This window comes from Electrona antarctica (assembly GCF_951216825.1).
Source record: "Electrona antarctica genome assembly, chromosome: 17".
Classification (NCBI taxonomy): domain Eukaryota; kingdom Metazoa; phylum Chordata; class Actinopteri; order Myctophiformes; family Myctophidae; genus Electrona; species Electrona antarctica.
The window spans coordinates 10,552,933-10,566,299 of NC_136798.1; the positions used below are offsets into that span (position 1 = coordinate 10,552,933).

Genomic DNA, 13,367 nt, shown 5'->3' on the forward strand with positions numbered 1-13,367 from the left:
GTTATAATTTAGCTATTGAAAAATAGCAGATCTACAAGCTCATAGCGCGCCACCGAGTGGCACGCTACGAGCTTGTAGGTCTGCTATTTTTTTTAAACCGTGAAAAAAAAATATCTTTTTTTTGGGTTTTTTCGAAAATAATTTGGGGACCCCCTAAAATAATTTGGCGACCCCCCGAGGGGTCGCGACCCACGGGTTGAGAACCCCTGTCATAGAGCACAGAGGCTCTCTGCTGCAGGATAGAAATACAGTATGTACAGTAGGTAGGTGGAGGGTATTATCCAAAGCCCGATACTGTGCTTGATTGATTGATTGATTGAAATATTTATTAACCGTTTGCAGAATTACAGTACATTTCAAGCACAAACTCAATACAAAGGCTGTTAACTGTGAGTGGACGACCCAATTAAGCATTACACTTGTTTCCAATAGGGTCCACCTTGTTCAATTCATCAAAAACATTTAGAGACGTACAAATAGACACTTCTATATAGACAGAACAGGAATTCATAGAGGTAAAAAGGGAAAAGAAACATATACAGTGAGGGAAAAAAGGGGGGGGGGTGGTGGGGGGGGATTCAGATTTTACAGGGGCCAGTTTTGAATTGCAGCCATCCGTAGGTGCCCTTTGAGAGCGGTTTTGAAGGAGTCAAGGGATTCGCATGTCTTAATGACTGTTGGTAGGGCGTTCCACATTTTGGTGGCATAGGAGCGAAAATAATTTAGTCCCTTGTTTGTGCCGAATCTGGGTTGTACATGGTTCGTTGCACTCCCTCTGGTGTTGTGGGTGTGGACTTCGTTAACATTAAGGAAGTATCTAGACAGGTACATGTGTATCTTGGTGGTGTATCGAATCTTGTGGGCCAGACCCATTGCAAAATGCTGTACTCTGTCGTCGACCCTAAGCCAAGCACAATCTGAGTCAACAGTCTGTCTCCAGAGGTAAGGCATAATGAACAGTGACGCGGTCATTATAGAGAAATTAACCCTGGCTGATGCACGACCCCAAGTGGAGGGCAAGCACCCTAAAGGACGCTTATTACATAGTTACTAGAAATCAATACATTTACAGAAAAGACACAACAAAAACAATTTTATTGATTGAATAAGGTTTTCATTGTTTTTGGTAAAGAGATCCGTCCAGCGCAACATGGCCAGCTCCCGAAACATACGTTGATCCAACTATCAATCTAGGCAGTAATAATGTTATTGCCCATTTCTGGCCTCAAATATGTCCAGAAGCATACTGTGGTGTACCGTTTAGATGTAAAATGTGATCGTTACTCGGGCACCATGTTGGATACGGGGGAGCAAAAACCAGCCTGTTGATCAGAATGACGTTCATTCATAGCAGTCAATCATTCAATCAAGCCATGTAATAATGTAGGATAAATTCAGGTTGGAGGGATTTCTACAATGGTTACCACTGTACACAATACCGGCATTGTATCGATACAAAATCTGGACAATTCAACAATGACTACCACTGTACACAGTAAAAAATAATAAGAGAGTTGGGTTGACTTCTACAGTGGCTTCTACAAATGGCTGCCGCTGGAGGCCTATGGGTAGCTCCTGACTGAGAACTTAATGCCATGGTTATTGAGGCGGTCGATGAGGCTGGTTTTACAGAACGCAGCACCTGGAGTATACACTCCTCCCCTGTCAATGATGAGAGAGAGAGAGAGAGAGAGAGAGAGAGAGAGAGAGAGAGAGAGAGAGAAAGAGAGAGAAAGTTGTTTGTATGCCTTCAGAAAGATACAAAAGTACAGGAAAGACAGGAAGAGAGGCAGTCTCCAAATCCATGGCAAATGCTGTACTGTACAGTACTGATGTATTGTAAAGTGTGTGTACTGTACAGTACTGATGTATTGTACTGTACTGATGTACTGTACAGTACTGATGTATTGTAAAGTGTGTGCACTGTACAGTACTGATGTATTGTACTGTACTGATGTACTGTACAGTACTGATGTATTATTTGTAAAGTGTGTGCACTGTACAGTACTGATGTATTGTACTGTACTGATGTACTGTACAGTACTGATGTATTGTAAAGTGTGTGCACTGTACAGTACTGATGTATTGTAAAGTGTGTGCACTGTACAGTACTGATGTATTGTAAAGTGTGTGCACTGTACAGTACTGATGTATTGTACTGTACTGATGTATTGTACTGTACTGATGTACTGTACAGTACTGATGTATTGTAAAGTGTGTGCACTGTACAGTACTGATGTATTGTACTGTACTGATGTACTGTACAGTACTGATGTATTATTTGTAAAGTGTGTGCACTGTACAGTACTGATGTATTGTACTGTACTGATGTACTGTACAGTACTGATGTATTGTAAAGTGTGTGCACTGTACAGTACTGATGTATTGTAAAGTGTGTGCACTGTACAGTACTGATGTATTGTACTGTACTGATGTACTGATGTACTGTACAGTACTGATGTATTGTACTGTACTGATGTACTGTACAGTACTGATGTATTGTAAAGTGTGTGCACTGTACAGTACTGATGTATTGTACTGTACTGATGTACTGTACAGTACTGATGTATTGTAAAGTGTGTGCACTGTACAGTACTGATGTATTGTACTGTACTGATGTACTGTACAGTACTGATGTATTGTAAAGTGTGTGCACTGTACAGTACTGATGTATTGTACTGTACTGATGTACTGTACAGTACTGATGTATTGTAAAGTGTGTGCACTGTACAGTACTGATGTATTGTACTGTACTGATGTACTGTACAGTACTGATGTATTGTAAAGTGTGTGCACTGTACAGTACTGATGTATTGTACTGTACTGATGTACTGATGTACTGTACAGTACTGATGTATTGTACTGTACTGATGTACTGATGTACTGTACAGTACTGATGTATTGTACTGTACTGATGTACTGATGTACTGTACAGTACTGATGTATTGTAAAGTGTGTGCAGTGTGCACACTGTACAGTACTGTACAGTACTGATGTATTGTAAAGTGTGTGCAGTACAGTACTGATGTATTGTAAAGTGTGTGCACTGTGCAGTATGAAAAGCTAGCAGCTAAGAGTATGAGACAGAAAGACAGACGGACCGTCATCTAACCTTTTTGGGAGTGAATGCACTTCATCCAACAAGGTGACGGCTGCCTGGACCATAGCCGCTGGTGTTGCAACATAACCAGGCTCTGTCAGCAAAGACCAATACAAGCCAAGAATTACAGAAGACACTCGTTTAGCCCATTATTACCCATGTCTCACGATACACTTGACATTACTGCCAACCACTTTCCAAAGCATACCATCATTTGGTTGAGTTTCAATGAAGCCACATTGGATGCCATATATTTCAGACACGTTCTTGAGATTGGTAATACGGGCAGCACAAAATTCTATAGCGGTTAGATATAATCAAATTATGTAAATTGCTTCTCGAATATTTGATTAATCAAAAAGGTAATCAATAGAAAAATTGCTAATAAAATAATCTATATTGCAACACTACAAATAAGCAGGGTGTGTCTCTTTTTACCTGCTCCTATGACCTGAGTGCAGATCTTGGCATTGGGGTGACCCTGTGAGGTGTCCTGTCCCTCCGAGTAGCCCTCCCCAAAAAACGTCATGCTGAAACACGTGTCCTCCATCTGAGACAGAGATTAGATAAGCAAGGAAGGAGACCAAAAGGAAGGGAGGCTTTCAGTGAGGAAGGGAGTCCGCCAATGAGTGTGTGACGAGATGAGATGAGATATACCTTATTAATCCCCCAAGGGAAATTGAGGTGTTACAGCAGAATAATGTGAAAAAAGAAAATAACGATAAGACAAACAAAAACACATCAGACACACATGGAGATAATCATACATGAACAAGTCCGACACAGAAACACGTGCATTTAGTACCAGGGAGAGGGTTCTCATGCATTGCACATGTGCCTCTGTTGCTTGCATGAGTGACTGAGTTTCAAACAGGCAAAGGAAATACAATATAACCCGAACAAAACTCTGAAGTAGCATGCGTTCTGACCTGCTTCATCGTTGGACCAGTCTTGGAGAACAAGCCAAAGGAGAAGAACGATGGAAACTGTGGACCCAAATAACAACGCATTACGACACAGTACAATCTTGAGTGTTCATTTAACTGTAATAAGTGACCCTTACAGGTGTCAGAGTAAAAATTACACTTACTTACTGTGCAGGCAGCGACTTACAGTAACTTATTGCGTAGTTACAATGCTTATAACATAGCCAAACCAAATCAGCACAACTGAATGTCAATCTACTTCTTAAATTGAAAGATGTTTGTTGTATGTTGGTATGCCACTGCACATGTTTCAACGTAATTTTAGCAAGTATTATGCTACTTGCAGTACTGATATATTCCAGGTTTACGCCTACATAACAGAGACGTCAAAGATAGTAAAGAGATGGAAGATGGTAGGCCTATACACAATTCAAGTTGTAGTTTTTTGCTAAACATAGATAGTGGATTGATGGAAGATCGTGTACACTGCCCGAGTTCAGTGCATTCAGTGCTTGCTTTGACTACAGAGTGACGTAACCAACAACATGGCGGCCGAGTTATGCCGCCGTCGGCCCGAATGCCAACCATCTCGTCACCTCGCTCTTTCCCTATAGGCCAAGATAATCTAAAAATCTGTGTGAAGTGAGGGATGCTCTTATCATCATACATCGTCTCATTCCGGTCAATCACAATTTGCGTCCTCACTTTTCTGTCCAGACCTTTTATCCTCAATATGTACTTTGCTCAGCTGCTCAATCAAATCATCACTATGGGGTGCTCAGCCAATCTAATCATCACTATGGGCTACACACAAACACACAAAGATGGGCATAGGAGGGGCTAGTGCGCCTCAAAAACCTACACGTAACCCTAGCGTTCATGCAGGAATCAATTCAATTCAATTCAATTCAATTCAATTCAATTCAATTCAATTCAATTCAATTCAATTCAATTCAATTCAATTCAATTCAATTCAATTCAATTCCCTCTTCAGATGAGATGCCTTATTCTAGTCAGCATGTTGGAATATACCGTATTTCATGGCAATAGTAGTGACATTCCTGTGATAAGGGGATTACTGGTGAGTTATGTGCCTACCATTTTGAGGAGTTTCCTGCCCAGGCTGAATTTGACCATGAGCCAAAAGACCAGACCCCCGCAGAACATTTTAACAAGAGCGAACAGACCACCAACGCCAACATAGGCACTGTACTGAACCTGTAGAGAAGATTAGGAGGAGATGGGAGGAGGGAGGGGGGAAGATGGGAGGGGATGAGGGAGGAGGTATGGGAAGAGGAGGGAAATATGGGGGAGGCCACAGAGGGAGGGATGGTTTCAGAGAAATGGGGAAAGTGGGAATGGGATGAAGCAATGATGGGACACAGGGGGAAAGAAAATAAAGATAGGGGAAGTGAAAAAGAGGTAAGGGAAGAAATAGAGAAGCAAAGAGAAAGGAGGGGGGGTGGAGATGAAACAGGAAAGGGGAATAGTAGAACGAAAACAAAATAGGGGACAGAGATGCAGAGATGAGACGTCAAACTAAATAATGAACAGTGGAGAAGTGATGAATCACTACATGTGACTCATCATATTTCCACTCTACTGGTCTAAACAATGCAATCACAGCAGGGTTTCATTAAGGCCAGTTTCCTGTGGATGACAATAAAATACTGACAGCAGCTGGAATAGCTGACCTAGACACGCACGCACGCACACACACGCACGCACGCACGCACGCATGCACGCACGCACGCACGCACATACAATAGGCTGATGAAGAGGGAGGAGAGTTACAGTAATGTGTGTGTGTGTGCGGCTGTGCGCGTGCGTGCGTGCGTGCGTGCGCGTGCGTGCGTGCGTGCGTGCGCGTGCGTGCGTGAGTGCGAGAGAGAGAGGAATAGATCACAGACATGACCACAGTTAATAAATTCTGCAAGTTACAACTTCTTCTAATAAAAGCTGCATAGGCTCGACTGTCAGCTGGATAAGGACAGTGTAGTAAAAAAGTATAAAAGTCAGTAAAGTTGTATTTTGTACCTTTGCCGCGTCATACCAAAGACTATAAAAATGGGACTCAATGCCTCCCTGCTTGGCACTCAGCACCAATGGGATGGATTGGGGGTCAAATCAACTAATGATTCCCGAGCGCGGCGCACACTGCGGCTCACCGCTCCAAGAGATGGGTCAAATGCGGAGAACAAATTTCACTGCGGTAACATGTGTAACTAATCGTACGACTTTCACTTTGACTTTGAGATATTGTTCTGCAACAAAATAAGACAGATAGCAAAAACTGTGTTGTAGCTGTAGGGTCTTACTGGTGAATGGTCTTCTTCTTCATAAAGATACCGCTGGGTTCTCTTCACTACAGAGGGGTCGGAGCCCATGAAAGGGATGGCATACTGATGAATCTCCTTACTGAAGAACACAGAGCCCCTGGAGGGGGCACACACACACACACACACACACACACACACACACACACACACACACACACACACACACACACACACACACACACACACACACACACACACACACACACACACACACACACACACACACACACACACACACACACACACACACACGAGAAGAGAGACACGTCTAGACTTAATAATTCCACCCCTTGGCTTACAGTGTGTACACAGTGACAGCACCGTTCAGCACTAGCTCATTTCACCCACTGACAGTCTTTTAAATCTGCTCTACAACTGCTGAGAAGTTTCCAATAAAATCTCATTACTCTGAATGGGAACCAGTCCACCAGACAATAATAGCCTGCAAATTGCTGGCGTCCTGCAGAAACCTTTCACCTTATGTTGTGTATAGCACCTTTGTTACAAAGTGCTTTACACATGAAGCAGGATACACATGTGGAAACAACAAAAGACAGATAAACACGATAGATACATTGAAATTAGGAGCAGCCAGTTAGTAAAGCTAATCTATTAGTGAGTTTTAAGCACAGATTTAAAACAAGGTAGGTACCAACTCAAAGAGCATGATCTGCAGGGGCAGGGCATTCCTAACCTGACTCCGCCAGATGGGGCAGAAGAGAGTATACTGGGTTCCCCCCTCCTGCTCCCATCTGGGAACTCTCAGGCAGACTTGATGCCCGGCCACAAAACGGCCTGGCCAATCAGCGGCAGCTAGAGGCGGGATCAAGGCAGCACTGTGTATGCCTTGATCCCGCCTCTAGCTGCCCTCTAGGTTAGGGCATTCCTGTGCAGGAGCTCTGATAGCAAAAGCCTGGTCTCCTTAACCTGTACTTTGGAATACTAAAAGTGACTAATACTAAAAAGTGCGTTGCCTAAGGATCTCAGGCTACACGTTTGCACATATGGGGAAAATTCTGAAAATGATTGGCAGTCAGCCCAGTGTAGGGAAGCTAAATTGGGGGAAACATGATCAAATTGTTTGAACCCAGTAAAAAGGCAAGCTGCAGCATTCGGAAACTAATTGGATGAACAAACCTTGTGTACACAAAGTTGTAATAGTATATTAGTAAGAAGTTAAGAACTTGAGGATTCGTTCTGAATCAACCATCTGATTGATTTTTAGGGAGACCTGTAAAGACGGTGTTACAGTAGTGAAGTCTTTGTTTAGTGATGGTGTTCTGACGTTGTTTCAGCAGCTGCAGACGCAATTTAACCTCCCAAGAGATGATGTATGATGATAAGAGCGCCCCTCACTTCACACAGGTGTGAGCTTTGTATGTAAATGTAGTGATGTATCACACTTTATCTCATAGTTCTATTCTGTTATACTCAGGTAGGTACAATCCTGTTGCAAGTGGGAGAGGGATTTTACCACATTGACTGCCACGGTTGTTTCAGTCTCTGTCCATTCATGTGCCAAGGGTATTTTAAAGTGAGGTGCCTAAATGTGCAAGGGGCAAAAATTACCCCGGGCCTTATCCAGAGGTTAGCTCACGGATAAGCAATCCTATCGCGGGAGGATCGCGGACCACCTGAGGCATGATTCTTTAACCAGCGACGCGACCGGAATCGGCCGTAAATAAAGCTTGTTTTGATTAGAATCGGAATCTGGGAATAGAATACGAGATAAAAGGGTGTTAAGATTTCGGCTATCGTTATATCGTCAACAAGAGGGAACCTTCATTTTGCCTGGCAGACGAACCACTTCCGGTTTCTCTCCTAGACACGGAGACTCTGATACAGTATAACGCGATCTCAAACTGAATCAATATAAAACATTTATGCTATTTTTTCTTTTTCTTCTTTTATCTGATCTTGTACAGCACTTCGGTTGACATTTGGTCTTTGTAAATGTGCTTTATAAATAAAGTTTAATTTGATTAATTTGATTCCATTGGCCGATGGATTTGAAAAGGCAAAGATCTCCATCCATGGCAGTCGTGTGTTTAGTGTTAATGTAATGTACTGTACAGTATAGCGCAGGTCAGAAATAACTTGTATCCGAGTGCCCACCAGGGTTCAATACACAAACAGTTGTGGCAAAATGGTGTACTACTGTAGCTCACTTGAAAGTGGACGTTTTGTCTACAGGAAACAAACCGAACACCCTTTACCCCTAACCCTCAACTGCCAACCTGCCAAGCCTTGACATACCAATTAAAATGTCATCACTTCAAATGCAAGTGCACTCTGAGACCCCTGAGACCCATTACAGCACCTCTTTTTAACTCTGGCTCCCACCACAGGCATGGGTTTGTGGCCAAACTTCTTCCTCAGTTGGCGTAGAGAGTGGCTGTCTGAGAAGCCGTAGATGGCAGACTCCCAGGTGGCATCGTGGCCACCGCCTCCCTGCAAGGAACGGAAGGACACCAGTGCTGACTTCACCTCAGTAAACAGTTCCCATTCAATTCAATTGCTCTTCTCTGACAAGAACAGTGAAGAATAACAGGAATGACATGCAACATGAGTCATGGACTGGGCTGATGTCACTGGCAGCCTGAGACACCAAGATGATACAGAGATGTACCAAGCATTAACGACTTCTTCTTTGAGAGGACTGTCATACATACCAAGACCTAACACTAAACCATTTGTCATTTTAAACTTTTAACACTTTCCTCCAATGGAAACACTTTATTCTTGAAGTTAGGAAAAGATAAGATAGCCTACCTCAGGTCCAGTGGTAACCGTGAAGAAGCTCTCCACTGCTGTCAGTGTTCCTGAAAACATACGTACGTACCTACACTTAAATTAAGTAAATTATTTATTTTACTTTTACAGTTCATCACATTTCTGACAGGACTGAAACAGTAATAATAATCTATGATTCATGAATGATGTACATAGTTGTTTCTATGCCAGGTGAGCTCAGCGTTGTGTTACCTTTGAATTGCATCTGCGTATAGAGAATGCCCATGTCTGCTGGGATGGAGTCAAACCCACAACTGCCAATCACATACACCCCCTTGTCCAAGGCCTTACTGTGATACTCCAGCTGCATACGCTCCAGAAACTGTGGAGGAAAGGACACACACATTCATTAATATTTGCAATTTTTGCATGCATGAACACACACACACACACACACACACACACACACACACACACACACACACACACACACACACACACACACACACACACACACACACACACACACACACACACACACACACACACACACACACACACACACACACACACACACAAATTAACAAGTGCATTCCAGTGTACATGCACGCATGCACACATCACTTGTGCTGTCATCGCTGCAGTCTCTTTTAGTGACTCAGCACTAAAACAAATATCAAACCATAAAAAGCACATTAAGAACAACGGTACAGTCATAAAAGGTGGCATTTAAATTACGACCTACCTTAGGCTCCCCGCTGATATCTATGCAATGAGCTCCATTCTCAATACAGGCTTTCACCACAGGCTCTCCATAAAATCTGTACTGAATCGGGACAGAGGGGACACAGAAACTTCCAAAATTGTCCAAACATACTGAGGCAGAGATTAAACTTGGGTGCATTTTGCATCCCAAAACACAGTTTATAGTTAAGGGACGCAATAAAACAACAACCTCTGCATCCACGGGATGCAGTACTGTCCTGTTTTTTCTTCTAGTTTATTTAGCTAGCTTTAGTTATAATAATGATTTCTTCTTCTGTTCTCTACATGAATATAACCACATTATAACCATATAAAATGAAATGGGAGTTAAATGCTGCAATTTGTAAAAAACAAAACTCCTAACGTCGTTGAAATGGGACTCATAAAATGTCCCTGGGACTCATCTAAAAGACCATCCCTGCATCCCGGGACTCATTACATTGAAAACCTATTTACATCACTGCTGAGGAATATTTCCTTGCTGTTGTATGTATTATTAATATGTTTATTATTAATATTCCTGCTATATTTGTATGAACCCAGAAAATCAGTTTGATTCATATGTCATAAAATAAATCATAATAAAACCTATATGAGAGGCACTCTACTCAGGAACTGTACAGAACGGGATGAAAATCCCTCCCCATCGCCACAAAAAGACTAAATACTTACTGGTCCCACACAGTTGAGAATGACCTGTCCTTGACGACACATCATGCCCAGTGATTCTTCATTGGACACATCGGCAACAATTATTTTGACGTCTGTGCTCAACTCTGGCATAGCTACAAAACAGAGATTGGTAAATATTGATTAATCTATCAGTGGATATCACTAAAATTATATGTAGACTATTCATACGGGTATTTTATTTAGGCTAACTATTGGGGAATTAAAGTCTGGGTCTCATTACTGTCTGCAAGAACAAATCCCTTCGGGCCTCAGCCCTGTTTCCCCTACCTCTGATCCATAGCTCTAATGCCTTCAAAGGGCATTAGGGCTATGGACCAGAGCTATGTTTCCTCAAACTAACCTCAACTCCCCTACCCCTAAACTGAGGGAACATGCATGTCATCATGACAATGGTAGCCTTGGATCAAGAGTCAAGACTATCATATAAGATGTGTTGTGTAAATTTTATGGGGTCTGACTTGATTATAGATATGTGCAAATGTCAAAATCGATAAAATACATCATGATAGACTAGTCTTGATCAAAGGCTAGATCAATTGTGTGTATTTTTATTACTAGTAGACATGTATGGAAGATTTAATTGGACATAGAAAGACATGCACAAACTGCACACTTGAGGTCAAGAATACAGGAAATGGAGTAGCTTTTTATCCATTCAAAGATCAGGCTCTGAAGACTGAACTGTCCTAGCAAAACAGTAATAACTTCACTACGAAGCTACGCTCAAAACACATCAAAGCCAGCTGAGAATGACATCCGACATAATTGATTTAACCCCGCGTCTCCAGGCTTTCCACCTCGGAGGAACATTGATTAGGTTATTATATTTACACCGACGGAAAAACAACAACATACACAGCCTCCTGGCAGCTTGTTTCAGGACTCCTCCCAGGCGCTCACGGCTTCTCCCGGCCACGGCCCATTGGAGCGACCCGCCACTGGAACTCTCTGCAGCGCATCGGGCGACCTCTTCCACCACAAACTGTCCGGTAAACCCAGAGGCACCGAATATTATGATGTGGTACGGTCTGTTAGAGGTTACAGTCGCCATTGTGTACGCGGTTAAAGGACCTGCCTGCGGAGCTGGCTGGTAGCTTTATATAATATTATTACGCAGCACTCAAACGTGCCCTTCAGATAGGAAACTGGAGTGCCATGCCATGTGTCCGTTACGTACGTAGTTTGCTTTCACACATCGACACACCCCTTTTATTTACTGATTTTCCGAATGTGGCCGGCCCGGCATCGGTATGCTGTAATAAGATACTTTAGCAGTTTATTAGCGTTTCTCTAGATGCGCAGGAAAATGTTTAGTTGCACAACTTGCACAGGCAGCCTATGATGAACCAGAACGGCGAGAACGCAGCCATTTCTGATTGCAGCAAAACTGGTATTGTGAATGAATGCCTCTTGATTCTGTGATGAAGTGAGACATCTGGTGGTCAAGTTTAGTATTGCATTGTGACTGCTTATGTGAATGCATTGCCAACTGTACTTCGACATGCATTTCATCAATAGCTGCAGACAAGTATAATATATATATTTTTAATTCAAAGTTAATACTACAATGAGAAATGTATTTAGATTGATGAAATCTTATTGAAATAGCCTACTACAGCAATTAACTATTTAGTTCTAGCAAAAACTAAGTTTATTTGCAGCAATTACAAATCTGCAACACTCAATGTTCACAAAAAAACGTAACGGTGAATATCTATGAACAATTGAACATACATACTTGTGACAGTGACTTATATGGTTTAAGTGGTTAATATACATAAAGCGTGTGTGTGTGTGTGTGTGTGTGTGTGTGTGTGTGTGTGTGTGTGTGTGTGTGTGTGTGTGTGTGTGTGTGTGTGTGTGTGTGTGTGTTGAGCATCTTCTACACAAACACAATTGGCCCGTGTTCGGTGGATTGGAGGGAACCCAGACGGGGAAGGTGATAATTCACCTGTGTCAGCAGCACATGCAGATCGTTGGGCACAATGGGCAGGAGGAGTAGGACGAAGACTCTACGTCCTCCCGGTGGGTGCTCCTCACTGGCGGGTGAGTCAGGAGGATACAACAGCAGCAGTAACAATACAGAAATGTGTGGGGAGGCATAACGATTAAATTGGGGAGAAAAGGGGGTAAAAAGCAATGAAAGAAGTCTGAGTTGATTGCATGAATTTGACTGCAAATGACCAAATTACCTCAATTGTTCTCACACAGAAACACCTGCCTATCTTCAGGTACGTCAAGGTCTGGCAGAAAAGCACAATCACTGCCAAATACATGAGCAATCAGGTGCGGAAGTGTGACAAAAAGACACAATGACCAGGAAATATATTCCATTTTGTGGTTTCAGTTTCACTGTGCATAACAGTGCCAGTATAGGCCCTACAGTATAATGTGAGTATATGTGTATTTACTTTCTTTTTATTGTGAAATTATGATAAAGATATGGGAATGAATGTGAGGATGATTGGTCATGCTCAGATGTTGTGCTGAAATCCACCACTGATTTAGTATTAATAATAATAAACTTTATTTATATAGCATCTTTCATGACATAAAAATGCAGCACAACATTCTTTTTAAAAAATATATTTTTTATCCCACGATTTTGCAACCCATTTTTTCACCCAGTGTCAATTATCTAATGTAATCCTAGGCGCTACACTTCCTCTGCCAACCTGGGGGGGCAGCGGACAGACCTCATGCTTCCTTCTATGCATGAGGAGTCCAAGCTGCTTCTTTTCACCTGACAGGGGGGAGTTTCCCCGGCCGGACGTAGCATGTGGAAGGAACACGTTATTCCGACCAGTTCCT

At 42.4% G+C, this 13,367-nt stretch overlaps 1 protein-coding gene across 1 annotated transcript; it reads right to left on the bottom strand.

Annotated features, from left to right (window-relative positions):
- Window positions 1–1,076: 1,076 nt before the first annotated feature.
- Window positions 1,077–11,724, bottom strand: LOC306940833 (saccharopine dehydrogenase-like oxidoreductase). Its single transcript, XM_079526053.1, has 12 exons — window positions 11,412–11,724; window positions 10,536–10,648; window positions 9,844–9,924; window positions 9,351–9,480; window positions 9,138–9,187; window positions 8,686–8,816; window positions 6,345–6,462; window positions 5,125–5,244; window positions 4,030–4,086; window positions 3,539–3,650; window positions 3,113–3,194; window positions 1,077–1,662 (listed from the first exon to the last, which is right to left on the bottom strand). The coding sequence occupies exons 1-12, from the start codon at window positions 11,605–11,607 to the stop codon at window positions 1,563–1,565; spliced, it is 1,290 nt and encodes a 429-aa protein (XP_079382179.1). The 5' UTR covers window positions 11,608–11,724; the 3' UTR covers window positions 1,077–1,562.
- Window positions 11,725–13,367: the final 1,643 nt, after the last annotated feature.

What these genes read in the sequence shown, in the direction of transcription:
- LOC306940833 (XM_079526053.1), bottom strand. Translation starts at nt 11,607, where the DNA reads ATGGCGACTGTAACCTCTAACAGACCGTACCACATCATAATATTCGGT. An exon ending in AAGAAGAAGACCATTCACCA is followed by an intron (nt 5,245 to 6,344) that starts GTAAGACCCTAC and finishes TCTTCTCTACAG; the next exon opens with GTTCAGTACAGTGCCTATGT. An exon ending in GCAGGAAACTCCTCAAAATG is followed by an intron (nt 4,087 to 5,124) that starts GTAGGCACATAA and finishes TTGGGTCCACAG; the next exon opens with TTTCCATCGTTCTTCTCCTT.